Raw genomic sequence first — 24,916 nt, forward strand, 5'->3', positions numbered from 1 at the left:
GAACTATTGCTCTAGACCACTTTTTAAAATGACAACAAAATCTGGTTCCTTGGAAGCAACATATAAAGAAATGAGGGGCGGCTCATGACTGCTGCACAGAGGTATAATTTATATTTACAAAGCTGTATTTTCTTGATCAAAACTCTCAGAAGATCCAAATAGTCTGTTGATGCATTTCTTATTTTCTTTTCTCCCTCCTGTCTTTATTTAAAAGCACAATTCTTGACGCAAGAGAGCCAAAACACATAAAGCTACCATCTGTTTACTTGTTACACTGCACTGTTAGAAAAAGACGAATGCTTTGCTGCAAGGATATGAATACATCTCCCAAACAATGTGTTTCATTATTAAAGCGAGCTTGCAAGTTAAGAACTGTGAAGCTTATTTGCCACCTTTAAGCAAGTCTCCTCCACATAACAAATCGCCGTCCTCCACCGATCCATCAGCCTATTTTTCAGACTCATTTGCAGTCTCATCTGTCTCCTTACTGTCTTACCAGAATCTCTGTCCCTCTGAGGGGGTGTGGGTGGGATTAAATATATAATTACAACTGTCTTCACCAAACCATCACATCACCTGGAACTCTTCAGCATGGAAGAGGAATGACTTAACTCTGAGGTCCTTGTGCACAGCTGAGCTTCCCAGAGACTGAGAAAAAAAAAGATAGATCTGTGAATCAAGACCTATGTCGAGAGGTTCATAACTCTCAATACCTCTGTGGTTTGGTATAATGATCACAGTACTGTTAATGCGCTCCACTATCCAAGCCGAGCGAGGTGCAGGGAGTTGTGCTATAATTGGTCCCTTTACGCTACTAGACTCCAGCAAGAGTTCACAATGTCACAGTGTTGTTACAGAACACAGTTCATTTGCTGACATTAGCATGGGCGATCTGCTGTTTGCTGATGTTTTTTATCACCTATCTGTTTCAGCTGGTGGCTCTCAGGTAAAAGACGATTAGCTGCATAAAGGGGAATAAATTGTGTTCAGCATCTCGTTGAATTTTGCGATCATTAGGAGCAGTGTAACAAGCACCAACAGATTATATGCCACCAGGTTCATAGAGCAAACTTGGTGGTAAACATGTAGATCACAAATATACTTTATTAAGTTTCTGATCACCTGATATATTTAAGTCTAAAATTCCCCATATCATCGTTAGATATTTGACTTTTGACTTTGCTAATTTTGTGTGTTCTGATTAGTGCACAGAGGGCTTATCAGGGGATTTTTCAGATTTTTCTTGAAAACAGCTACGTGCATTGGCTGAAACAACACTGTGAGAGAGAACAAAAAAATAAATACATAAAAATGCAAATCAATTAGAGCCATTTCATCATAAAAATGGTGGGTATAGCAGCTCTCAGGCTTGTGGTGGAAACCAGACTCAAACGGATTCATTCATATTCTTTCACTGAAGGACCAACTCTGGGAATTTTATTATAACAGATGTGCCAAGCACAGTTCGTCTAACTCCTGATACGATTGTTCCAACTCACCCTCATCTGACTTTTTTCGCTTTTCCTCATTTTCAGTTTTTATTGCTTTATCCATTTTGTAAATATACACACACAATAATCTTCTTTTGGAGCTTGAGCACAGATTGTCACAGATAAAATCTGCATGTTGGGAGGAAAGCAAAATCTAATCAGAATTCATCTGACATCAAATTTTCTGCAAGTTGTGAACTGCACTGTTTCTGATGGATTAACTCTAAAGAGGACCAGACGGCGAGAGGAAATTTTAACAGGTAGCAAAGAAGGGGAGAAAAAGAATGATTAGGATAAAGATGCTAATTTTAAGGACTAAAAAAAATGTAGCTGCATATGGGATTAAAACAAATGACTTCATCACCTCAGTGCTGGCAATCAGCAACACACTTCCCTGCAGACCAGCACACAGAACTGGATGAGGTCCCTATCTGTCTTCGTAGCCTGCGGGCTACGACTGATTACTGCCCGCACTGCTGATCTATCTCCAAATGCGCATTCGTGCCAACAGCCAAAACAAAGGAAGTGATGTCATTTGTTTTAATCTCAACTACATGTATGGGCCATTTTATACCATGAAAGGCAAGATTTACGTCGTCACTGCAGCTTCTGTACACATCTGCCTTTGTCTTTCTGTCTGTCACCATCTATTTCTATGACTCACAGCAAGTGTCCTTCTGGATCACTGTGTAGAACACCTCACTCTTCTATGCTCTTAGTCATATCCGGAGCACATGTCCCCTCCTTACATTATTTATTTATTCACTTTATTCGTTTTTTTGTTTTTTGGTCTTTTACTAATGCTGATATTCCCAATGAGGAAAGTTCATACATTTGATTTCTTGCAAAGAGTTACGTTAGAAAATTAAAGCCTCTGCCTTTATTAAGATGCCAGGAAGTAAGCGTAATGAGTGGAAACAGGGAGAAAGAGCCAAGCTGTGTGAAGGTTGGAGTGTATAAATAAATAAAAACACAAATGATCCCTTATTTCCCTCCCTTTATTTTAAATTGATAAAAAACACAATGTCCCACTGCCTCCTTTTCTATGCCTCAAGAGACATGGGAAGCACTTATGAGATTTCACCCATACTTCACACATTTTTTACACATTTTTTATCAACCAGAGGCATCCTATGCTGTCATTGAGAGGGAACTGGTTCTAAATCAGAATAAAGAGGGTGTTCTCAGTCATCAACTATAGACCAAGCTTTACTTAAGAAGGCATTTCTCTCATCTAAATCTTGAAGGTCATCAAGGAAACATTTTTAAAAATATCTTACTCAGGAAGCAGTTTGAGTTGTGCATTAAAGTAAATTACACTTTTTCCACAGTTTCCCATTATACCCAAAGTTACTCTAAAATAGCCTCAGAGTTCAATGTTTTTCCACGCCATCACATGCCTGTTTGCAGTCTTCCTTTGCTTGTTCATAAATATACTGAGGAGCTGTCAGACTTACAGTGAATGTAATCTAAAGTGTTAACGTGAAATGGAAAATTCTTTCTGCTTTCTGAAACCTGTTTTACTTCGATTATATTTCCCTGTAATCTAAGATGACAAGTTTGGTGTTTTGCATTGGCAGTTTTAGCTACTTTCAAAATAAAACACTGGGAGTTGTAACTGTGTTTGGCTGGGAAACACGAGTTTGTAGGGGATGGGCCCACCATCATTTGAGAACCATTTGACAACATCAAAATATAAGAACATACATGCAAAAGACTTTAACAAGGTGTGCGTTTCTCCCTAAAGCCTTTCAGGGGTTATAAGATATTAGAGAGCACCCTCTAGTGATTTGCTGTTTAAAAATCTAGTTGAAGTTCCTGCCAAATTGACCGCATGTATATCCACTGTTTGAATTGCACTCTGCAGGGATTCAGAAAATGGGATGAGAAACCTGCAGAAAGTCATCACTGAACTTTTCAATTTGCTTTATGGCCATCTCAAATGTGAGAAATTCTTCCAGCTCTACAAATCATTTATTTTCTTGCGTGTGAAAACATGCAGTGATTTGGCTAAAGCTTTATAACAGTGAATTAAACAAATAGTACCGGGTGTTGGGCGTTTACCTGGGAAATGCAGCTCTGGCCTCCTTTCTTGTTTGTACTTTGGTGCTGCTCCAGTTGTTTTGTTTAATGTGGCCTGTCGAGTGAGTCAGAGGACAGTGAGTAATGATTCAGTCATCCCTGTAATACTAAAAAAAGAAAAGAAAAGAAATCTACACCCACACCCACTACTGTACAAGGTACAAGTTTTGTCTTTTTCGTAGTGGGATAAAACCTTTCAGTTAATTGATGTAAAAATAATTTTAAAAAAGGTAAGCACATTTTTATCTCTATACCACTTTTCAAGATAAACATCACAAAGTGCTTCAAAAGAAAATACCAGAGTATAAAAAAAGAGCTAACTAAATGCAAGCCTTAAAAGATTCGTTTTTAGCAGTTTTTTAAGACAATAAGAATTGAATAAGAATTTGGTGAATTACAAAACGAAATAAAACCAAACATAGAGGAACTGTCCATGATTTTATGCTTTGTCAGTTTGGTTAAAAAAAAAATCAGCAGCACAACCTGACGACCTTGCCAATTAGGAGAGTTTCTGAGGTCAACTGCCCTCACAAAGTCTTGTGCTTGTATTGTAATACCTGTCCTAAATATTGCCCCTCATAATGTGCTCCAAACAATAACCTGATAATTAAAAGGGGGAAAAAACCAAGAAAAATGTTCCCTGGAACTAATAAAAATGGCAGGCTGCTGAAACTAAAAATATAAGTAAAAACTAACTTCAGACAAGAAAACTCACCCTGGTAAACCTGAAACGAAGCTGAATTGAAGTCAAATCCTCAGGTTACTGACTGGAAATTTAGAGTTGTTACTGACTCATTTCAAAATCTGAGCTACCCAAAATTTACCCCAAATTTTGACTTACGGGGGCGTTTTTCTTTCTTTTTCCAACTTCTGAGAAAATGAGATGAATTTTTGCGTTATTAAGTCAAGTTTTTTTTAGATATTAACCTAAATTTTTCACTTATGGATGGCAAAAAATATATTTTTGTTAGTGGCTGAAACAAGCTTCCATAAATATTTAACTAATTGCTCTTAACTTTAACTTGTTAACGTGCACATCTCATTTTATTTTGAAAATCGACGACCCGGAAGATTGCTTTCTTCTTCTGGTGACCTCCTGGGAAGTCCTCATCATGGCGCAGGCAGTTAAGAAAGTTGTGAATAAAGTTCCCGCATTAGTCGGCGGTAAGTCTTCTCACTCTTCTTTTTATACTAGAACAAAAAGTGAGGTACTTACCATGAATCGTGTAGCAGGGGCAATGTCGCGTTGCTTACAGTTTGTAGCAGCTGCACTGTGACCTCTGGCGTCAAAACATCAACTAGCAAATCTTTATAAGTTTGTGAATTTGTATTTGTACTTTATAAAGTTTTTCATGAGAGGCGAAATAACCGTGTTGCGTTTGGCTTTGCTGGCTTTACTGCTCTTTGACTGACGTGGTTTGTGTGTGACTTTCAGCCGCTCTTACATACTCCAAACCCCGGCTAGCGACCTTCTGGCACTACGCCCGAGTGGAGCTGGTCCCACCGAGCCCAGCTGAGATCCCCAAAGCCATAGAAGCTGCAAAAGGAATGATCAGGAGCTATCAGACGGGACGCCTGGGACAAACTACAGTGAAAGTAAGTTTGAACTGAGTCGATTAACCTCTGTTTACCTTTTAGATTAACTTTGCTGCACAGAAAGTAGACCTTGAAGGAATGGCCAGCCTGTAATGTGTAATAAACAAATAGTTTGACAGATGTGTGCTTCCATGTTGCTGTGGGACTTCAGGGCCCTGAGTGATTAGATTTTATATTGTGCACCAGAAAGTACCTATTTTGAATATTTACCAGTAGGTTGTGAATTTTGCTTGAGGGTCATTCCAGATGAGTTCATCAAACGCCTCACACCTATTTTAGGGACTTTAAGCATCATTCCATGTTAACTTCAGCTACACTTGTGATAGTTATTACTATCCTTTATTCTTTACAACATCCTTTATTCTTTACAAAGTCTGTTTCACTGTCTCAACGTAAACATTGTGGGTCTCTCACACACACAAACCTTTACAGAACATGTTAAAGTAAAAATAGGTAAACACAAGTGCCGTAACACCAGCTGAATAACATCTCAACAATTACTTACAAAACCCTCTTTGTGTTACATTATCAGGCCTCATGCAGCGACTGTTACTGAGTGTGTTATTCTAGAAACATTTAAGGAGTTTTCTTGAGTGACAACTTGTTTCCTTGCAGGATGCCATAAGGAATGGACTGGTGACCACTGAAGTGCTGATGTGGTTCTACATCGGAGAGTGCATTGGCAAAGGAGGCATTGTTGGATATGATGTCTGAAAAATGAACTTTTCTTCCTCCTCTTGCTTTTCCAGTCATTACATTCTCAACAGCCTGCACCACATTCTTCCAAATAAACAGATGTTTGTATACAGGAGTAGATTTTGTGTCTCGAGTATTAATTTCAAGAGAGAACTGGGTCATATTTTATTCATAAAAGATTTACAAAATGCAAGAAACCAACGCTGAATATGTTCTACACCTATTGTAGAGAATATTAAAGTTTGCATACATGTATAATTTAGAGTGAAAATGTGGTAGTACTGCAGATGGCAACAAAACACATCTTAATTCAGGCCGCATATTTTATAGATGCTACTGCTACGTAATGATGGACATCTCCTCTCGCTCTCGACTCTCCGACATCGCGTTCACGACGTTTCCCAGGTATCTGCAGAAAGCTTGCCTCACATCCTCTGGCTCTTCTTCCAGGTTGGAGTGAATGAGCAGCAGTCTGCTTAGATGTGACGCTGCACAAGAAAATGTGACTACATTAGCCCAGAGATAATGATTCTCATGACTCTCAGAGGACTGCAGCACAAGTTACCTAAAGGCAGCCGTCTGTCTTCCACTCCACTGCCAGGCTTGTGGTGAGCTATGAGCAGACACTGGCTGTCCTGCAGACCTTGAGAGGAGATGAACATCGAATGCCACGTCTCTATTTCTTTGAGGTGACTTGGAACATCGGGGTTAAAAATGATCACCACACCGCTGGAGTCCTTCATGATTGCAGGCCAGCATGATTCAAATCTGTATGAAAATACATTTTACTACCATCATATTACAATGTAAGTAACAACACTTCTCTTAATTGTCACATAAAGGTAAGGATAACATCTATGCCTCCACTTACTTGAAATCCCCTGAACAGTCCCAAAGTTCAACCTCGCACGACTTGTCACTGCTGCCCTCAGGCTGTGATTCAAATTCCAGTATCCTTGAAACAACAGAAAGTAGCTGCACTTTGTATTTTTACACACAAAGACTGATATCTGTCAAGGAAGGCTATGATATTGGTTCAATCTTGTCATTGCGATGACTGATTTTTACACTAAAGTGACACTCGGAGTGGCTTAATGTTGAAAGCAGTAAAGCTCACATAGGATTTGTACCTGACTCCTTGAGTAGGTCTGTATTCACCGCCCACATTTTCTGTTGTGTCTGAGAGAAAATTTGCAAGAACTGTTTTCCCACTCTGAAAAACAGAAAAGCAGATGGCTTTAGGTACAATGGCAAAATAGTAGCATTACCCAGCCTGACAGACGGGAATTATTACCTCTGGCAAGGAAGTCATGTTTTTGGTAGCGTTTGCATGCATGACATTCTTTCTGTCTGTAAGCACGATAGTTTGAAAAGTTTTGAATGAATTCTGGTAAAACTTTGTTAGGGTGTAGAGTGGGGCCATGTTTACAAGCTATTAAAATTTGACTTGTATCCAACAGGTCTTTGGGGTCAAAGACCTGTTGTTCAACCAGTAATGATTTACTGGTTGAAAATTGACAAAAAGTGTTATAACTTAGAAACAGTGATTCTTGTAAGTATTCTGTGCATTTTCAACATATAGAATGTACCATACAAAGATTTGAAATGTCACATTTGACCTCTGACCTCTTCTAAAAGGTCAATAAATTGAACTGAAGATCAAAGTGATAGTAATGCTATATAGAGCTAACTATGCTTCCTTGCCATTATTTGTATTGGCAACATTTAGGAAATAATACTGGTATATGAGGACTCTAAATATCACACTATAGTTTGCATCCAAATATCATGTCACATTTCAAATCTGCCTTTCTTTCACCTTGACCGAAAAAATGCATTATATCTTTAAAATAAGTACTGTCAAGAGAAAGAGAATGAGCTGCAAGCTCAAGTTATTCATGAGTGAACTGCCTTGTGGAGGTTTGCACTCTCGTGTTTTTAAGTAAATATTAACTTTAAAGTTAACTACTAGTATTACTTAAAAAAGCAAAAAGTAGAATATGTCCCTTCTTCTCCTTTCACCTGCTCCCTTTAGGGGTTGCCACATCAGCCACCTCAGCCCTTTTTGTGTCCTCCTTCACCACATCCATGAACCTCTTCAGTGGTCTTCCTTATTTTCTCATGCCTTGTAGCTTCATTATTAGCATCCTCTGTACATGTCCAAAACATATCATCCTTGCCTCACCAACTTAGTCTCTAAGCTCAACCTGTCCTCATGCATGTCTTCCATCACCCTCACCCTACTCCTGACTTCCTCATCCAGTACCACACTTCCTCTCATAGCATCCTGAACCTTCATCATTTCCTTGGTGGCACAAAATAAGCATTCTTGTACGTATGAGCACATTAAAACCAATACACACCCCTCAATTAATATAAACAAGTACAGTAAGTTTTTATATTTATTTTTTAATATTGTGCAAAAGTCTTGAGCTACTTTTTGTCGTTCTTCCAAGGAGCCAGAATTTTTTAAAACTGGTCTCGAGCAATAGTTCTCCAGGCTTTCTGAAGCTCTTTCAAAGTTTTGCCTGCCTTTTCCCCTTTTAACTCAAGAGATAAACCAGTGTTGTGTTTACACAGAACAGACAACTCAGCAACAAACCTGTCTTAAATTGTATCTCTAGGCACTTTGTTATTAGTAGCCTGTTACAAACATATAATTTTGGTCCCATAATTCTGGTTGAACCCCTGTTACAGACTGGCAGGGTGTACCCGGCCCTGTAGCAGTTGGGATAGGTTCCAGACCCCTCAGTGACCTTGATAAGAGTAAGTGGAAGAGAATGGATGGATGGATGGATGGATATTTTAGTTGAAATGCCAATAATGTAAAATATGAGTCAATTTGCCAGGCGCAAAAAAACTTATTTTTTACCAGCAAGGGGATTCCACATCAGTTATTAGCAGAAAACTTGGCATGTACCAGCATGGTGTGTCCTTAGGAAGTTTGAGGAACCTCAACAAGTTGAAGAAGATAAAACCTGTCTGCAGTAATTGAACAGTAACAAAAAGTCATGTCCTTAAGATATAGGGAAAAAACTGAGAGATACATCTGGCCAATGTTCCCTCTAATTTTTCATGTGTCTGAACAAACATACAAGCTCCCTGAGCGGTCCCTTGGACCACTGTGAGCAACAGCAGACGTGTGCACTGTGGTCACACCAGCATCGAATCCATCCAAGTTACATGGTTTATTAAAGTAATCAAATTACAGCACTTACATTTATGTTAGACTACTTTTAATTAACTGCTTTAGCCCACTTACAAGGAAAATTTAAAAAAATCTTGTTCATGACCTGTGTAGTATGTTAACACTATTGGAAGTACCAAACATATTGCCCATGCAGCAAATGCACACACAAATAGTACAACTGAAAAACACGCATTTTGAACACAACCAGCCATTTATTGGGCTCCCCAGAGCCCAGTTCTCAACAAATCGACTTCCAAACTTGTTATTATGTTACAAACTCAGTTTTTAATTTATTTAATATACTGTGTTTCAATCTATGTTTGCACATTTTTCAATAAATCTCTGCACCCATTTACCTATCAAAATATTAAAAAAAAACATGAGGGACGGCTCGAGACTTTTGCATAGTACTTATCACTCCTTTTCCATATATATGCCTTGGCTAATATTAGCCATTTCACTGTTGACGCTTTTCGCTACCTGCTGGAATCTGAAAGGTAAAATAGCAACTGTATATGTGTACAGTCAAATGAGAATTTACTCACCTCATTGGGACCAACAAAGAGTATTTTAGCTTTGAACATTTCCACTCAACTGACGCTGGTTAGCATTAGCTTTTCAGCTAATTTATCTTTAAAAATTCCGGGATAGCGAAGCAGTATCGCAACAGCAAGGTAAATGGAAATCAGCCAGACTTAGCTGCGTACATATCTAAACCACGTCATACTATATTTTTACCTTTACTTAATAATATATATATATCTTTAAATGATCTTCGATGCTTCCCGAGGATGGAGTACTAGCAATCGCGACAGTAAACTTCTTTTCCGTTTCTATGGTTTCAACCAGGCTCTCTGCTTTCTCTTGTTCATTGGCTGTTTACAGGTCTAATCAAATTTGGCCCCGCCTATTCAACCCTTAGGGAACGAATCAACAAAAAGATAGTAAGTTGACGTCGTTACGCTGCCTCACATCTAACCAATCGAGTGAGACTTTCCAAGAGGCGACTCCCCAGAGTGGAGGAGCGTTATTTACAAGAGGTACAAGGCGAAGGAGTAAGTGTTGTTTAAATTTTCAGGCATGCTTTTGTAAGTGGTTACTTGGTTTAGGCGTTATTAAACACGCTAGACTTGAATGACGATTTACTTGGTATAATTACTAAAGTGCTTGCTACGCTTAGAGTTCCTTAAAGCTTAACAGCCACTTAACCTTGTCTGTTGCTAAGAAGTAGCTTCCTTGGCGACTGGCTTTCTCATGTCCAAGCAGGACTTACTTTTAACCTTCCTCTTGTGTTAGCTGTCTGTAACTATCTCTTATGTTGAAGGGTCGCCTTTGACCAGTGTTCTAAATAAGCCAGAAAATACCTTCAAAACAGCGGTTTATCATCCAGTTTGTTTTTAACCTATGGGTTACATTGTTAGGCTTTTTTATGAATTAAAATGATCAATTACATTATATCGCTTCTTTTCATTCTAACCCCCCCCCCCCCCCCCCCCCGATAAACTGAACCTTAAGAGAATTTTATAAAGAAATAAAAGGTTGTGGTTCTATTACCTAACTATTACTGAGAAGTATTACAACAAGATGTCTAAAATACATTTATTCTGATTATTATTATTATTTTAATATTATTAACTATAGTAACGTTATAGTAAAGTAAAGTATTTTATTTTATTTTATTTTATTTTGTCCACCATGGTAAGTTTCCTCCTGAGAAGGTATTGCCCCAGATCATAGATGCTAAAGAAATTGTCACACATAATATTGTGACCCCACAGTCCAGTAGTCATATGAAGGACTACACCCTTTCCTTGGTTTCACCCAGGGATGCCACTCGGAGGTTTGCCTGTGTAACTCTGTATTTCCCATGCATAGGCGGGTTTTGCGCATAGTATATTTGCGCATGTCATTTGAACATATTATATGCACATCTGTTGACAGTAAGAGGCATGTCTCCAGAGGATGACCTTCGAAGTCCCCCCCTTGGTTTCAGCGGTACCAGGGAGGATTTCACTCTGAGTCGTGGCGACCTAGACAGTAGTCATGAGCCTGTTGGTAGGACCAGGGCACGCAGCAGTCTCCATACAGGAACCCCAGAGTGTGAGATCAGCTGGTGAGGTCCTACAAGGATGATGCATTTGAATATGCACTTGCCAGCTACCACAACTTTACTGATTCAAAGTGTTTTCTTGCTTTCCTTTTTATTTTAGTCTCAGAGATTTTGGCAATAAAAAGAATCCTTTCCTGAAAATGCTAATGGATGCAGAAGCAGCTGCCAATTCTGCAGCAATCCAGCTAGTGTCGTTTAAAGACGCCATGGACGATGAGTATGCTGTAGGTCTGCAGCAATTTTGGATAAAGCTAGCTTTGTGTAAAGCCAAAGGGTTTCCTAAATTAGACATATGTTTTTGCAACTGCTGTCCTGCATTTTCTCTAATTTTCTTTCTTTAATTTTTTTTAATGTCAATTAAGGATTCAAGACAGTTTGCCAAAGATAAACGCCGAATTGCAAGACAGCGTGGGCTTCTGCTGGAAAAGCTAGAGGACTTTAGACAAATTAATAAGTCAGTGCGACAGAAACTGAAACAGCTCCAAGAGGTGGAGGTTTGTTAAACTGCTACTACACCGTATAAGTCAACTGTATTTAGTCTGAAAATGTGTTTATTTATGTCCTCGCTTTAAATAATTCCGCAAAGGCAAATCGAATTGATGCAGACCAGCAGATTGACACGCTGCTGAAGAAGATCATGCAGGCTGAGAGTGAAAATGAGGTGAGTGTTTTATTACACCTATGCATTGGCACAAAAGAGGGAAGTGTAAGGGAATTAAGCTTTGTGATTAGCTTGTGAAGATTTAGTCAGTGAAACAAAGTGATAAAGGATAAGTTATAGTGGTTAGATAGATGGATTATTAATAATATTTCATTTATTCAAATTCCATTGTCTCCGCCTGTGATCAAATTCTTTATAGATTCCCTCACTGATTACATTTTTCTGGGGAACAGAAGTAAAAATGTAGTTTTCAGTATCAGCTCAAATGATTTATTACCTTTGAGTGTGACTCAGCTCTAGGAAGTGACTGAAAGAAAGAGATCACAGATAAAAACAGCCGAAATGGGCTTTCTCCAGGCATGGTTGGGCTCTCCTTTATAAATAGGCTGAGGAGCTTGGGCATTTGGGAGGTGTTCAGAGTAGAGCCACTACTCCTTAATATCAAAGGAGCCAGTTGAAGTGGTTTGGGTATCTGGATGCCTCCTCAGTGAGGTGTTTCGGGCATGTCCTTCCAGGAGAAGGCCCTACAGTGGACCCTTGACACGCTGGAGATTATATCTTTCAGCCTGAGAATGCCTGGTGTTCCCCCAGATGAGCTGGAGGAAGGGGCTGGGGCAAAGGGGCAGCCTTTGGTGATTAAACTAGTGAGAGCACAGCCACATTGGTTCTGATGTCACATGACAAACTCTAAAGGTGTTAACTTTACAAAAGCAATTTTAATGCACAAAGCAACCCCTAAAGTGAAGATATGGTGATGTGATAATATGCATTGGTTTCCATGTTTTTCTCACAGAATTTAAAGAAAGATTTGAGTGAGAGTGAACAGAAGGTCAGGGAGCTGATAGATCTGCGGAGAAAAGAGCAGGTAAGTACAGCAGAGATTATTTGCAGATGAATTAAGTCATTGCCCATGAAATTATATGTTCACGCTGGCTTCAACAGGAGAACGTAAAGAGTGCAGTTCACATGACCAAGTCAGCAGAGGCAACACGTGCTCACCTACAGGGACAGCTACGCAACAAGGAAGCTGAAAACAATCGCCTTACTGTACAATTACGGGTACAGACACCTTTATCAGCTGGCTGTGCTGTAGACTAAACTGCTTTATTAATGTATAAATTAAAACTGCACACTTGTGGGTTCATGGTCTTTGCAGGCTCTGGAGAGACTCATAACCGAGCAGAAGCTGGAGATTGATGATCTGAAGGGGTCTATCACCTCTCTGTCTGCAAAGGCAGCACAGGACAAAGAATCTCTGAAGAAAGCCACCCGAGCTCAGAAACTGAGAGCGGAGAGATTTGAAGCTGCTATTGAGAAATGCTACGCACAGCTGAGGGAAAAGGTACGAGGTCAAATTGGTTCATTATTTTGGCTTCAGAAGCAGTTGAGGATCCCGTTTGGACTTTGTTTGTCTTGTTTGGCAAACAGGATGCTCAGCTGGCCAAAGCCCATTCAGAGAGAGACTCGAGGAGACGACAGAAGGAGCAGACGACAGATGAGAAAGACAAACTCGTTGCTCATATAGACTTATTGAAAAGGTTGGTTGGTTCTCCTTCCCAGCCATTTCTCATTTCTGAGTACATCAATATTCAGATGATGCATTAACTGTAAGTGTCTGTTTCCATTAAAGCCAAATTGCAGACTTGACAATGAGAGTGCAGAAGGAGAAGGACGAGCTAACTGCAGCAAATGAAACTCTGATGCAAAGGCTCGAAAAACTCAGCTCAGACAACGGAGAACTCGGCATAAATAATGCAACACTCAAGGTACAAGTTACTGAACAGCTTGTATGTGAGAGTCATTACTGTGAAAGGCAAAAAGCACAGACATGTTGCAAGAAGTTTGAAGTCCGGTTTCCATATTTAGGAGTTAGGAGGACCTTATTTTACTAAAACTGTTTGAATTTCTCTGCTATCCCAGGAATCTGTAGCTCAGCTGGAGCAGCAGCTCGCTGAGTGCGAGTCTGCCCTCGTAGAGGAGAAGATCGTCTCACAGGAGAAGAAGCACCAAGCTGAACAGTGCCGTTATCAGGTTGGTATTTTGATTTAAAACCTTTTACTTTCTCGTGTGCTCCAGCCCTGAAATATTCCAGACATCACCCAGTGACAGTGGGTCAGCTCCGCAACGCTGTGCCTGTGAGATGTCCGATGCACGCAAGATTAGTACAGGTGACTGTCCTGTAAATTCACAGCAAGGAATTGAGCATCTGGTTTGCTGCCCTCTTCCTTTTTTTGTGCAGGCAGAACCTCAAAAATCAAATGTATCATAGTTTTTTTTTTTCCAGCAGTGACAAACCAGACATAGACCATCCCTTGTTCTCTGCTACGTGTGTGCAGGGAAACTTTTAATCATGTTTGTAAATGACTGTTATTTTTATAGACCCACTACTTTACTCTGGAGTCAACAAACATCAAAAAATGTGCAATGTCGAAAAAAAGGCACTCTTTCATCATATTTGATCCTCTTAAAGATCATTTCTGAATAAACACCAACACACAACAAAGAGTGTTTTATGTTCTTAAAACTTTCAAACCTTCTACTTCTCATCTATTAATTTCAAATATTAATCTTTCAGTTCTTGTTTTTTTTATTAGTATTTTTATATCTTTTCATGTTTGAAGGTCTTTTTTTTCCTGACGCAGTTAGGATAAAGTAGTTTCCAAACAGGATTACAACAAACCTATTATTTACAGATACAGAATGTAGTCTGTAGAAGCCACTGAATGAATGACACTAGTTTTTAATGACAGGGAAGGCCACAGCAGGTTTCATTTTAATGTTCTGTATTTTTTTTCCCCTCCAGGTTGCACAACTTCAAGCTGAGCTCCATGATCTAAAGATAAAATATACAAATCTTTTAAGAGAAACAGAGAAGACACGAGATGGAAAAGAGGCAGAAGTTGAGAAGGTACCACCGCCCTTCTCTTTAATTTGCCTTATTTTATTTACGTTATGTGCACAGTTTCTGTTACGCTAAAAACTCATTCTAACAGCCCATTACAAGTCTGCCCAGCTCTGTTTCACCTGCTGTTTAATGGACAGTCATTGTGCACTTAGTTTTCTTTTTTCAGCTGCATAACCACAGCTGAATGAATCATGTACATCCGTGAGCATCTCTTGGAGAGGTGTGCTGAGTTTTAAAGCATATTACTGTGTTTCATTTCCCGAAACCCAACTCTTTGTTTTTTGTGCCGTTCCTCCTCTGGAGCCCAGGTGAGGCAGGAGCTGCAGGGGCGCGTGGAGGAACTGAACGTTTACCCCGAGTTACTGAATGCAGCTGAGCAGAGTCTCTTTGAGTGCCAGGAAAACCTGCAGCGCTTGGAGAGGAAGTGCTCAGAAAAGTCAGAGTCCAATAGGCAACTGCAGGTTAAGGTGTGCAAAGCCAGCTGCTGTGGTCAATGTAAAATGCAGTTATTTTCCTATTTTTTGACCACTGGGTGGCAGTATAGCCTCAGGTGACCGCTGGTGCATTGTGGTTTCTAATATTGCTGTGAGTTTCGATGTTTGTGATTGCTGTGCAATGTTTAGGTTGAGCCCACTAGCGAGTCTTTTGTGCTCCCCAGTGTGATCTCTGGTAGAACCAGACGACCACGTGTTTCCGTCAGAAATACTGAGTTTTTATCCCGAATCTGCTCGATTTGAGGCTGATAAATGTTCAGCAGATCGTGGAGGTAGTTGTTGTTTTAAAGTAGCGTTTGTGCACGTGGTGTGATTAAACGTTTTCTGCACGATTTACTTGTAGCCCGTGGAGGCAACTCTGAATTTTATGTTTTGCACACGCAGATGGAGAGTCAAAGCAAACTGCTGAGATCATCTGCAGAGATGAGGGCGTCCATTCATGAGGCCAACTTACAATTACAAGAAAAACTGATTTCTATCCAAAAGTAAGACCCCAAATATCAAAAGCCTGCTCATATTATCAGTATAGAAATTGATGCTTACTCTGTGTGTGTGTGTGTGTGTGTGTGTGTGTGTGTGTGTGTGTGTGTGTGTATAGAGAGACAGACAAACTGCAGCAAGAGAACCTGGAGCTGGTACGGAGGCTCGCGGCTCAGGAGGAAGCTCTCAGCTACAGCAACCGGCAGCTGGATCAGCGCTCATCAGAGTGTCAGGCCGTCAGCCGACAGCTGGAGACAGCTTTAGCGGACGTCAGACAACAGGTACGGGTTAGATGTTGGAGTGCTGTCCAACAGTTCAACACCTGTCCTTCACTCAGATCATCAAGTAAGACATTACAACCTAACAGTTCAGTCGAGATTTGTTTGAAGCCATGCCGTAAGTAATCCAGCTTAAGATACATAGTAAACAGGCAAAGCTAGATATGCATGTATCTGTATAAAACAACTTGTGTTACTCCAGCTTGGTGTCAAAGAGAGTTTTGTCGTGCAGAAAATGGCGCATCACATAATGATATTTCACATTTTCACCCCGTGTAGGTCACTAAGGTGAAAGAAGAGGCTGTTTCCAGGGAAGAGGCTCTTCAAACCAAAATCCTGGAGCTGGGAGCCGAGAAGAGCAGAAGGGAAAGCGAGCTGAGGCTTCTTCGCCAGAGCAAGCTCAACGTAAGGGCCATAGAGAAGATGCGCTCACATTAGACTGAACATTTCTTGGAAGGCAGCGCTGAGCTGTATTATCTGTCTGTGTGTCTCTCAATCTGCAGGCAGAGAAGCAGTATGAGGTACGTCTGAAGGACCTGCAGCTTAGCCTGGACCAATCAGAGAGCCACAAGCGAAGCATTCAGAATTATGTCGATTTCCTCAAAAAGTCTTATAAGGCCATGTTTGATGAAGGACTGCAAACATCAACATCTTATTTTCTGAAATGATGGAGGTTTGCATTTTAAATCCGTTTTTATACAGTAATGTTTTCAGATGTTTGTACATCTTGAACTATGATGTTTTGGTGCTATTCTGTCCTTATGACAAGGAGCTTGTTGCATAACTGTTACATAAGATTGGCCAAACTCTGAGTTGAGTAACACCTAATAGTACTGTTGCGTAAATATTACACATTTCAAGTGTGAATGTAAGATAGCAAAGACTACACTGGACTGTAGGAAACCTCTTTTCAATTTCTATTATTTTATAAATTTTAATAGATTCATTTATAAAAAACAAAACAAAAGGACTTTCCAGCAGGGTAAAATGAAATTGCTAGAAGGACTAGCAGTCAGGTTATTTTAGGCACAATGCAGTATGTACTTGATCTGTCTTATGCAAGTGGCTACAGCTGAACAACTTTTTTCCACAGTCTGCATCTGAACACCAACGAAATTATGACAGCAGTTGTTGGCCAATGCAAGTGGTGCTTGAAAACGAAACATTTTATTGGTGCTTACATCCTTTTCAGTAACCTTTGTGTCTTTATAATGCATTCAAACAGTGCACGTGTGCGATGATAAATTACATGTGCAAGTAAAGCAGCAGGCACTGCACTCAAATAATGTTTGATTGTAAGTCAGATACATGTGTGATTAAAATGTGAATTTATGAATTGTGCATCACTGGTGGAAGGGTTTCCCAGCTGCCAGTAATGGCTATCTACACTCTGCCATATTAAAGACGTAGCACACTGTGTGTAGTACCTGAAATAAGTGCCACCCTCGTGTAACACTATGGCCTCTTCACTTAAACTTGCACATTCTGTCAGGGTTGTGATATCAGATAATTGGCAAAATTATAAATTAGCCCCTAAAGGCTGTCAGAATAATATGAATCCCAATTCAAATATAACATTCTTGCTATCAATACGCAATAAGCAGTTCATACATTTAGAAACAAATTTCTGCTCCATCTTCTCCACGGGCTCGATCTTATAACGCTGATAACCGTGGAAGCTTCCACGCCGTCATTCCCATCGTCAGTTCAGCAGAAAGCAAAACTTTTGGATTCACAAAAAAAAAAAAAATCTAATTTTAATTGCAAATGACTTTTTGTTTGGTCACATTTTGTCCCAGCTGTGTTTACCTGTGATAGAATGAATCCATATTTCCAGCTGTGACTTTGCCCATCACCCATGATAAATCTTCTGCTCTGACTAGTGAAGCTGATTCAAAATTCAGCGTCTTTACATCGAAACTTTTAATTTCCCTGTCATCCTCCCGGTGCTGGAAACAGGCATGTGTTTGTTTGTTGGTAGTGGACATAGCAAAGGTGTGGTGTGCACTGGTTGTGTTATGTATTAGGATTCTCAGCTGGATTGAGAATAATTATGTGTAGCCATTAGCTGTGAAGTCCATACCTTTAGGTTGCAAATGTAACTACCCACTTCTATCTCTGTTGTTGGTTTGTCTAATAAAAATCTATATTAATCTGGCCTGGAGGCAAACACAAGAGCTCCGGTATCAGCTGCAGTGTGACTTACCGAGATTTACCGAAAAACTGAGCCATAAATGTACTGTGTTTATTTCTTTTTGTGCTCTCACTGTTGCTTGTGCTTCCCTGCTGTATCTATGGTAATAAACTACTGTGAGTCCAGACCTCTGAAAGACTGATGTGTTCCTGCATCGGACGTATTCCCTCGAGTGAGCAGGCCTCCTCTCAAGTTCTCAGAGACAAAGCTCTATTGTGCTCTCCTTCAGGGGATGGAACGATTTCATGGCTGCGTGCGTCAGTACTTCTGTTTTTTTCCTTTGCTCCTGTGGTCTTGCCTGTTTACGTAATTCTGTCGATCACTTTGGGAATTTGCTTTTTTCTGTTGCTTTCTGCTTACATCTGACTTTCGGCATTTCACCGCCGAGATGGGAACACCCTGTGCTTATGTGCTCGTTAGGCTCAACAACTTCGATAGCCCATTCGTCTGTTTTTTCTTGAGGGTTTTGATGCTGCAGAGCCAATTATCGCTAACGAACAGAGGCTTCTCTGACGCATAAACCCTTGCAGCTCTGCGTAAACCTGTTGGTTGGGTTAGTAGTTATGTCCCAGCTCAGTTCAGGGGTGATGGAAAGTGCCATTCAACCAGACAGCCAAACGCAAGATTTATGAATTACAAAAGAGGCAAACTGCATGCATAAATAGGGGTTGGCAAATCAAAGAAAATTTAAAAAACAGACAGGAGATTTATAGAGTTCAAGAGATTATTAAAGTTCAAAAGAAAATAGCTCCCTGCCCAAAACAAAGAGCAGAGCAGCAACACCCTTTTCCCTAATGTAGCTAAACAAAAGAAACGGCTGATGTGTGCACAACCCCAGGCATACACAAGCACCTCAAAAACATCATCACTGCTCCTTATTATCTGCTCATAGCCTTAAAACCGAATCAGCAGAACACATCTTAGTGTGTGAATCACAAACAGCAGTCTTCAATGAGACCTTAACCAGGTGCATCTACTGAATGCTGGACAGCACCAGCATCTCTCTAATCAGCAGCAAAGACAGAGTGATTGTGACAGAGCCAAGTGATGGCACAGCAGAGCCCGCCTTTGACAGAAATACTGAAGAGTTAAGGACACGAGAGCAACAACGGCCACGGCCGTGCAATTCACAGTCATATTTCAGTCACATTTGCCTTCTATTCTGCGTATCGTAAATCGCAGTGGAGGGTTTAGATTATCAGTGTAAGCCTATACCACTGCCAGAAAGCAAAAATCTGCAACTTGTGCCCAGCATCTGTGCAGCACCAGGCAAACTGCTGAGAAGTTTACATTACAGACATTCCCAAAACTATTCAGTGACATGTAGGTCCTCTCAGAAGTAGGTCAGCCAGATGCTAAAGAGACTGAAAATCATTGCAGCAAAGACCCCCTGAGAATTTCCAGTTTTTCTCAAGACAAACTCTTAAGTAAGATAGTGGGGAACTGAATTGGTTTTCCTTGAATTTATTGGAGATTATAATCTGCTAACCATGAAATTAACAGTCTGTGTGTCCAGGCTTCAATCATATTTCCGTTTTGCATTGACAACCAATTACAGAGACCAGGACAGTAAACCAAAAGTACAGTTTTCCATGCTTAACATTAACTTTGCAGTAAAATGAAAAAAAAAGAAAGAAAGTATGAAACATAAATCCCTTTAAATAACACAAGTGCAGTGAATCAAAAGAAACAGCTACCGCGTGACGACACATTTAGCAGCTGCCATAACTTTCCACACTGCGATTTAACATGTTTTGTCATTAGAGGCTTAAATATTATTAAGTACGTACAAAGAATAAGCAGGAAAAACATTTTTAAAAAATGCAGCATTCACCATTTAAAAGCAGCTTCACAAAGAAGCAAACCACAAGGCTCCAATAATATGAAGCAGAAGTCTTCTTGCGCTTAAATCAAGTCTTTCGGTTAAATTTTCAGTTTGTGGTTGTCATCGAGAGGTCTGTAGAGCTCAGGTGTCTTTTTAGCGTTGTTGGAGCAGTCGAGATTACACTTGCACGATTCGATCGTCATCACCATCCTCCTGAAGGTCTCTCCGTTTTTGCACCGAAAATGGAGAGGCATTGTCCGGGTCCTGTGTGGCCTGCAGCATTGTCCGTCTGAGCAGGATCCACAGTACCTGCGCTGCAACTTTTTCAGGCTACGACAACCTGCGTATAACAGGTGAACTGGGTGGCTCGCTTTTCCTCTGTGACTGCATTTTTGACCTTTCTGCAAGAGAGAATGTATCTAGGCTTTAGTCTTAACATGGATGGGTTCTCAACCTCTAATGAAATAATCACTGTATATGTTCATCAGCATATGGTGTACCTTCGAGGTCAACTGTTTGCAGGGACGGATTTCACAGATCCGAGTTTCTTTCACCAGTTTGCACTGTTTGTTGCGGTTGGTCAGCCTCGTGGACACACCAGAGCCGCAGGATTTGGAGCAGGGTGACCAGGCTGTGGTTTGAGGCATGCACTGGACTCCTCGGGCAAACATGTGGTCCACTGAATGACTCCTGAAAGCTGTGCAGATGTTTTTAAGCAGATATTTTTTAAGTTAAAGGTGGGATAAAATAATAGATAAAAGCAAGCAAGACTTAAATGCAATAAATATCAAGACTGCTCACCAGGCAGAGACTTTGATTCTCCCCACACAGAGGTGAACTCGTTCTTTTTGGAGAGGTCGTCTTCAGTGGTTTTGACTTTGCTGAACTTTCTTCTGTGCTTTTTTATCATAGCGCTCTGTGCCTCTGTTTCCTCAGAGCAGACTAGTTGTTCGCAGCACCCTCCCGGTACCTTGACCCGTCTTAATTTGGCACAGCCCAACAAGGGCAGCGAGAATTCACGTGGGCAGAGGGAGACACATCCGACTGCACCGTCGATGCAAGTGCACTGGTGTTTGCAGTTAGGATGGAAGGTTTCCCCATTCTGATAAATCTTGCTGTTGTACTCGCATGTTCTCCCGTTTAATTTGGCTGTTAAACAGAAGCAGGGAAAGGCTGATGTGATGAAAAGGGAAAAGGTGACAGTTGAAAAAACAGAAAAGGGAAATGAAGTCAGCGTACCTCGACAGACTCCCTTATCCGACCCTCCGAAGTTGCACTCCAGTCCCTTCGCGGCATCGCATGGCTGTGTCTTGCTGCAGTCTTCAAAGAGCTGCCGGGCACAAACCTTACAGCATCCACAGCTGTCCAGCACGAGGCTGACGCTGTCTGCACATGTTGGGACTTCAAGGGGACACTGGCAGTCCTTCGGGCACGAGGCTGACACCTGAGGTTAGACCAAACATCCCACCTTTGTAATCAACATTTCTTTCACCCACAGAATACAACAGCAGGCATGAGACACCTTTTCCTCACCAGCGTAAAGCAGACGATCTCGACGACAAAGACCTTCCACATCTTCTCCAGCTGAAGCAATCTCTCCTGAGTGAAAAAGAAAAGCCAGCCTCCTTAATATCACTCAGCAGACCTGGCAGCGGGATGACGGCAGTTTGTTCTCCCTCTTTGAGAGTCCCCATCCCCTTTTATCCACTTCAAGCAGATCTGACGTAGACTGAAGAGGTGTCCCGAAAGTATGAGAGGAATGCTTCTCCACACGTCCTCCCATAAGCCAAGCAGAAGTTTCTCCCTCCCTCCTCTCACACTCGCTGTGCCAAGAACCACCCTGTGCAGCTTCCACTCTGCCAGGGCTTTCTCTCCGGTTTTACTGTGTAATGCTTTCTCATTTCCAAAGAAAGCAGATATTTTTGACTTTTCGACCATTAAGATTCTCCAGAAATAAAACCTTATGTAACATGCAAAACAATGGCATGGATAATTCTTTGATTGCAGTGCTGGGAACTGATTTTATTCTGTTTTGTGACACAATGATTGCACTATTCAGTCTATATCACTGTTATGAAGGAGCTCTTTTGCTCCTAACCAAGAATTTACCAGCTGGTGCTGGACCATATATGTATGTATGCCTGGCAGCTGAAATGCATGTGAACATGGCTCCTTAAGGGATTTGACACCAGGCCACTGCAAGTTCTGACATAAATATTGAAGGAAAGCCACATATTTCTATGACTGACTGAATTTCTCCCTGAGCTGAAGCTCTGTTTAGACTGTTGCACGTTGTCTGCGAATAATGTTTGTATTTTCCAGCCTTGCTAGTGTTACAGGTTAAATTTCCCTTCAGTCACCCTGTAAGGGCGTGTGGATGGAATTGAGTTTAACTTCAAGATTTCATAATGAGAGACAAGAGCCTCCTGGAAATGTTTGAAACTTGGTAATCCTCTGTTTAGTCTAAATAACAGCAGTCAGAATGAGATGCTAGACAAAAAAAAACAAGAATAAAAAGAAAACCCAAGCAATGCCTGAAGCAAAATTCCTCTCAGGATGAGCATTGCAGGTTTCTTTGAAATAGATGCCAGGGTAAAAAGCATCTTCTTCCATCCACATCAAAGAACGAAGGCATTTATAAGGGAGAGAATACCTTTCCTTTCATTATAACCTGTGAGAATAACAGGCTGAGCAGAGCAGATTGGCACAGCCGCCGTCTTATCTAACTAAGGTTACAAAGGCCGGTCTGAGTCAGCGCCAGCTCCGGCAGATGAAGAGCGAACAAGCGGGAGCTTGGTGTGTGACTGTTGTGGCTTGGTGTGGAAATTTCCTTCCAAAATTATAATATCAAGAATCTGCACAAACATGTTAGGTAAGAAGAACAGAGGTGGATGTGGAGGGCAAATTGCATGTCCTCTTCCCACAGTTCAGAAAATGAATGTGAAATAAAACAAGTGAGAAATTGAATCTTTCCTCTTTCTTAACATCCTAAAACACTGTTACCCCAACAGTTTGAAAGCCAGGGTGTCAAACACTAGGCCCAGGGGCCAAAATTGGCCTCACGGAGACTCCAGTCCAGCCCACTGGACAGCTTTAGATAAAAATGAAGGAAGGCATGAATCTTGGACTTTTAACTGTGTTTTCATAAGCTTCATTTTTGCAGGTAAAGACTTCAGCCATGGTCATTCACGCTACACCAAAGTAACTGGTCTTTTCTAATGGGAAACTAAGCTTCTTTACACTAAGACTGGCCCATGTAAGATCAAAGTTGGCTGTATCTGCTCCTCGATGAGTTCAAATGAGTTTGACGTCCCTGGCTTAAAGGAGTAGTCATCACTTTTTCGAGCAGATATCAGTGATGCTGAATATCTAATATGGCAGCAACTCAGTGCATATAGAAAGCAGAACGATACTTTAGATATGACTGTTTCTGGAAGCCGCTGAAAGTTTATATTTCAAAAAGAAATAATAAATTAAAAAGTGCCACGCCGTATCACAAGCTGAACTGATCACTGTAAGTGAAACCTCCGCTCTACCTCAAATTTTCACATCATGTGCAAAAACAACAATCGATAAAATAAGACACTGACCCACGGGCATAAAATCAGTAGACTAAAAGTAGACAAATTATAAATAAGAAAATGTGAAGAAAATCGTATTAGAAAGTTCAATGAAAGATGATTCAAATTCAAGGAACATCCTGAGCTTCTTACTACATTTTACAAGATCCAGAGAAGCTTATTCATGTCTTTATGTCTCGCAGGGCTGCCTAATGCGATGCTCTTTTTATTGTCCTTACTAAAAAGACCGTTAGACGGCTCTGATTCTCAGCTCCCTGCCTTGACTTCCAGTAAGGTACAGATTTCAAACAAACAGCCCTAAATATATATCTGAGATGCTTAATGAATATGAACCCAGTGGGTCTCAAACCTGGTTACAAGAGCAGACAGATGTGAAACTAAAGAGGGCTTTATATACGCCTCTTGCAAAGAGGCGTATATAAAGCGTGCATTTTCTCATATCTTGCAATTCACTTAATGAGAGCGACATGTAATTACTTGAAAGTTATTGTGCTGGAGAGACCTTTTATCCAGATACTTGATACAAGCCATGGGTGGACGTGCATTGCACAGTACTCTGCAGCGCCCTGTTAAAATTACATATCCCTGATACTTAATGGAATACACTCGAATGAGTAAGGTGGGTGGGCAGGTTATAATAGGCTGTATGAAAAAAAAGCTATAAAAGAAGTAATTTTGCATGGTACTTCGACTGAAAAGCACAAATACCTCCTCACTTACGCATATTGTAAAACCACAGTGGATGCGAGGTCACGGTGGTGTCTTGGCTGTTACGTGAGAGTGGGTTTTGTGCTGATATGAATGAAAGTCCCGTCGGTGACATCATTTCTATAAATGCCTTCTTTTCTTTTGTGTCTGGCTCTGCACGAAGGGCACTCTGGAGTCAGCACACTGGGTTCATTTGAAACGCACAGCTGGTTATTTCCAGGCTGCTGAGCTCTGCTGTCCAGCATGAATGAAGGGAATTGTGGCGAGGACAAGTGGGCACGCATTGTCTGTTTCTGTTAACGCTCATTCCACATTTTTGTTTAACATCTGACATTCTCCTGCTGCGATGAAACAGCAGCCAGACAGCTGTGAGGGGCTTTAAATCATTATCGCTGCATGAGTCCTGCGATCTGATTTACAGTTCATATACATTTCTGCTTGCTGATGGTGTTTTCACACAGCACATACAGTACTACACTGCAGAGCATGACAAAACAAGCCTGATAACCATCTCCTCAGGCAGTGCCCGTCCTCTCTTTGTGCTATACTGCGATTAGGGGGAAGTGAAAATCTGTCTGCGTTCAGCCATTCTGTAATAGACTTCATGTTTACCAGAGTGTCAGATC

The 24,916-nt window shown here is 40.8% G+C and overlaps 4 protein-coding genes across 7 annotated transcripts; 2 read left to right on the top strand and 2 right to left on the bottom strand.

Annotated features, from left to right (window-relative positions):
- The first annotated feature begins 4,613 nt into the window (after positions 1 to 4,613).
- Positions 4,614 to 5,982, top strand: LOC102787760 (ATP synthase F(0) complex subunit g, mitochondrial-like). Its single transcript, XM_035908415.1, has 3 exons — positions 4,614 to 4,736; positions 5,008 to 5,168; positions 5,784 to 5,982. The coding sequence occupies exons 1-3, from the start codon at positions 4,685 to 4,687 to the stop codon at positions 5,880 to 5,882; spliced, it is 312 nt and encodes a 103-aa protein (XP_035764308.1). The 5' UTR covers positions 4,614 to 4,684; the 3' UTR covers positions 5,883 to 5,982.
- Positions 5,507 to 9,919, bottom strand: ift22 (intraflagellar transport 22 homolog (Chlamydomonas)). Its single transcript, XM_006792139.3, has 5 exons — positions 9,600 to 9,919; positions 6,995 to 7,077; positions 6,736 to 6,819; positions 6,430 to 6,632; positions 5,507 to 6,352 (listed from the first exon to the last, which is right to left on the bottom strand). The coding sequence occupies exons 1-5, from the start codon at positions 9,636 to 9,638 to the stop codon at positions 6,204 to 6,206; spliced, it is 558 nt and encodes a 185-aa protein (XP_006792202.1). The 5' UTR covers positions 9,639 to 9,919; the 3' UTR covers positions 5,507 to 6,203.
- Positions 9,920 to 10,032: 113 nt separating this feature from the next.
- On the top strand, positions 10,033 to 21,644 carry LOC102785601 (outer dense fiber protein 2-like). Of its 3 annotated transcripts, none has more exons than XM_006792134.3 (18): positions 10,033 to 10,109; positions 10,996 to 11,167; positions 11,265 to 11,388; positions 11,527 to 11,658; positions 11,751 to 11,825; positions 12,619 to 12,690; positions 12,768 to 12,884; positions 12,982 to 13,167; positions 13,254 to 13,363; positions 13,456 to 13,591; positions 13,746 to 13,856; positions 14,629 to 14,733; positions 15,039 to 15,197; positions 15,609 to 15,709; positions 15,823 to 15,985; positions 16,262 to 16,387; positions 16,486 to 16,503; positions 21,500 to 21,644. In XM_006792134.3, the coding sequence occupies exons 2-18, from the start codon at positions 11,004 to 11,006 to the stop codon at positions 21,587 to 21,589; spliced, it is 1,989 nt and encodes a 662-aa protein (XP_006792197.2). In that variant the 5' UTR covers positions 10,033 to 10,109; positions 10,996 to 11,003; the 3' UTR covers positions 21,590 to 21,644. The 3 variants fall into 3 exon arrangements, with proteins under 3 accessions (XP_006792197.2, XP_006792194.2, XP_035764306.2); XM_006792131.2 differs by having other exon boundaries at positions 16,486 to 16,655; positions 21,500 to 21,585; XM_035908413.2 differs by lacking the exon at positions 15,039 to 15,197 and having other exon boundaries at positions 16,486 to 16,655; positions 21,500 to 21,585.
- Positions 19,620 to 21,777, bottom strand: LOC102786468 (CCN family member 1-like). 2 transcript variants are annotated; one of them, XM_006792135.3, is made up of 5 exons: positions 21,535 to 21,777; positions 21,241 to 21,445; positions 20,803 to 21,150; positions 20,502 to 20,698; positions 19,620 to 20,402 (listed from the first exon to the last, which is right to left on the bottom strand). In XM_006792135.3, exons 1-5 carry the CDS (start codon positions 21,574 to 21,576, stop codon positions 20,100 to 20,102), a joined length of 1,095 nt encoding a protein of 364 aa, XP_006792198.2. In that variant the 5' UTR covers positions 21,577 to 21,777; the 3' UTR covers positions 19,620 to 20,099. The 2 variants fall into 2 exon arrangements, with proteins under 2 accessions (XP_006792198.2, XP_035764307.2); XM_035908414.2 differs by having other exon boundaries at positions 20,803 to 21,445.
- Positions 21,778 to 24,916: the final 3,139 nt, after the last annotated feature.

This window comes from Neolamprologus brichardi, chromosome 18 (assembly GCF_056152115.1).
Source record: "Neolamprologus brichardi isolate AB-2024 chromosome 18, ASM5615211v1, whole genome shotgun sequence".
Classification (NCBI taxonomy): Eukaryota; Metazoa; Chordata; class Actinopteri; order Cichliformes; family Cichlidae; genus Neolamprologus; species Neolamprologus brichardi.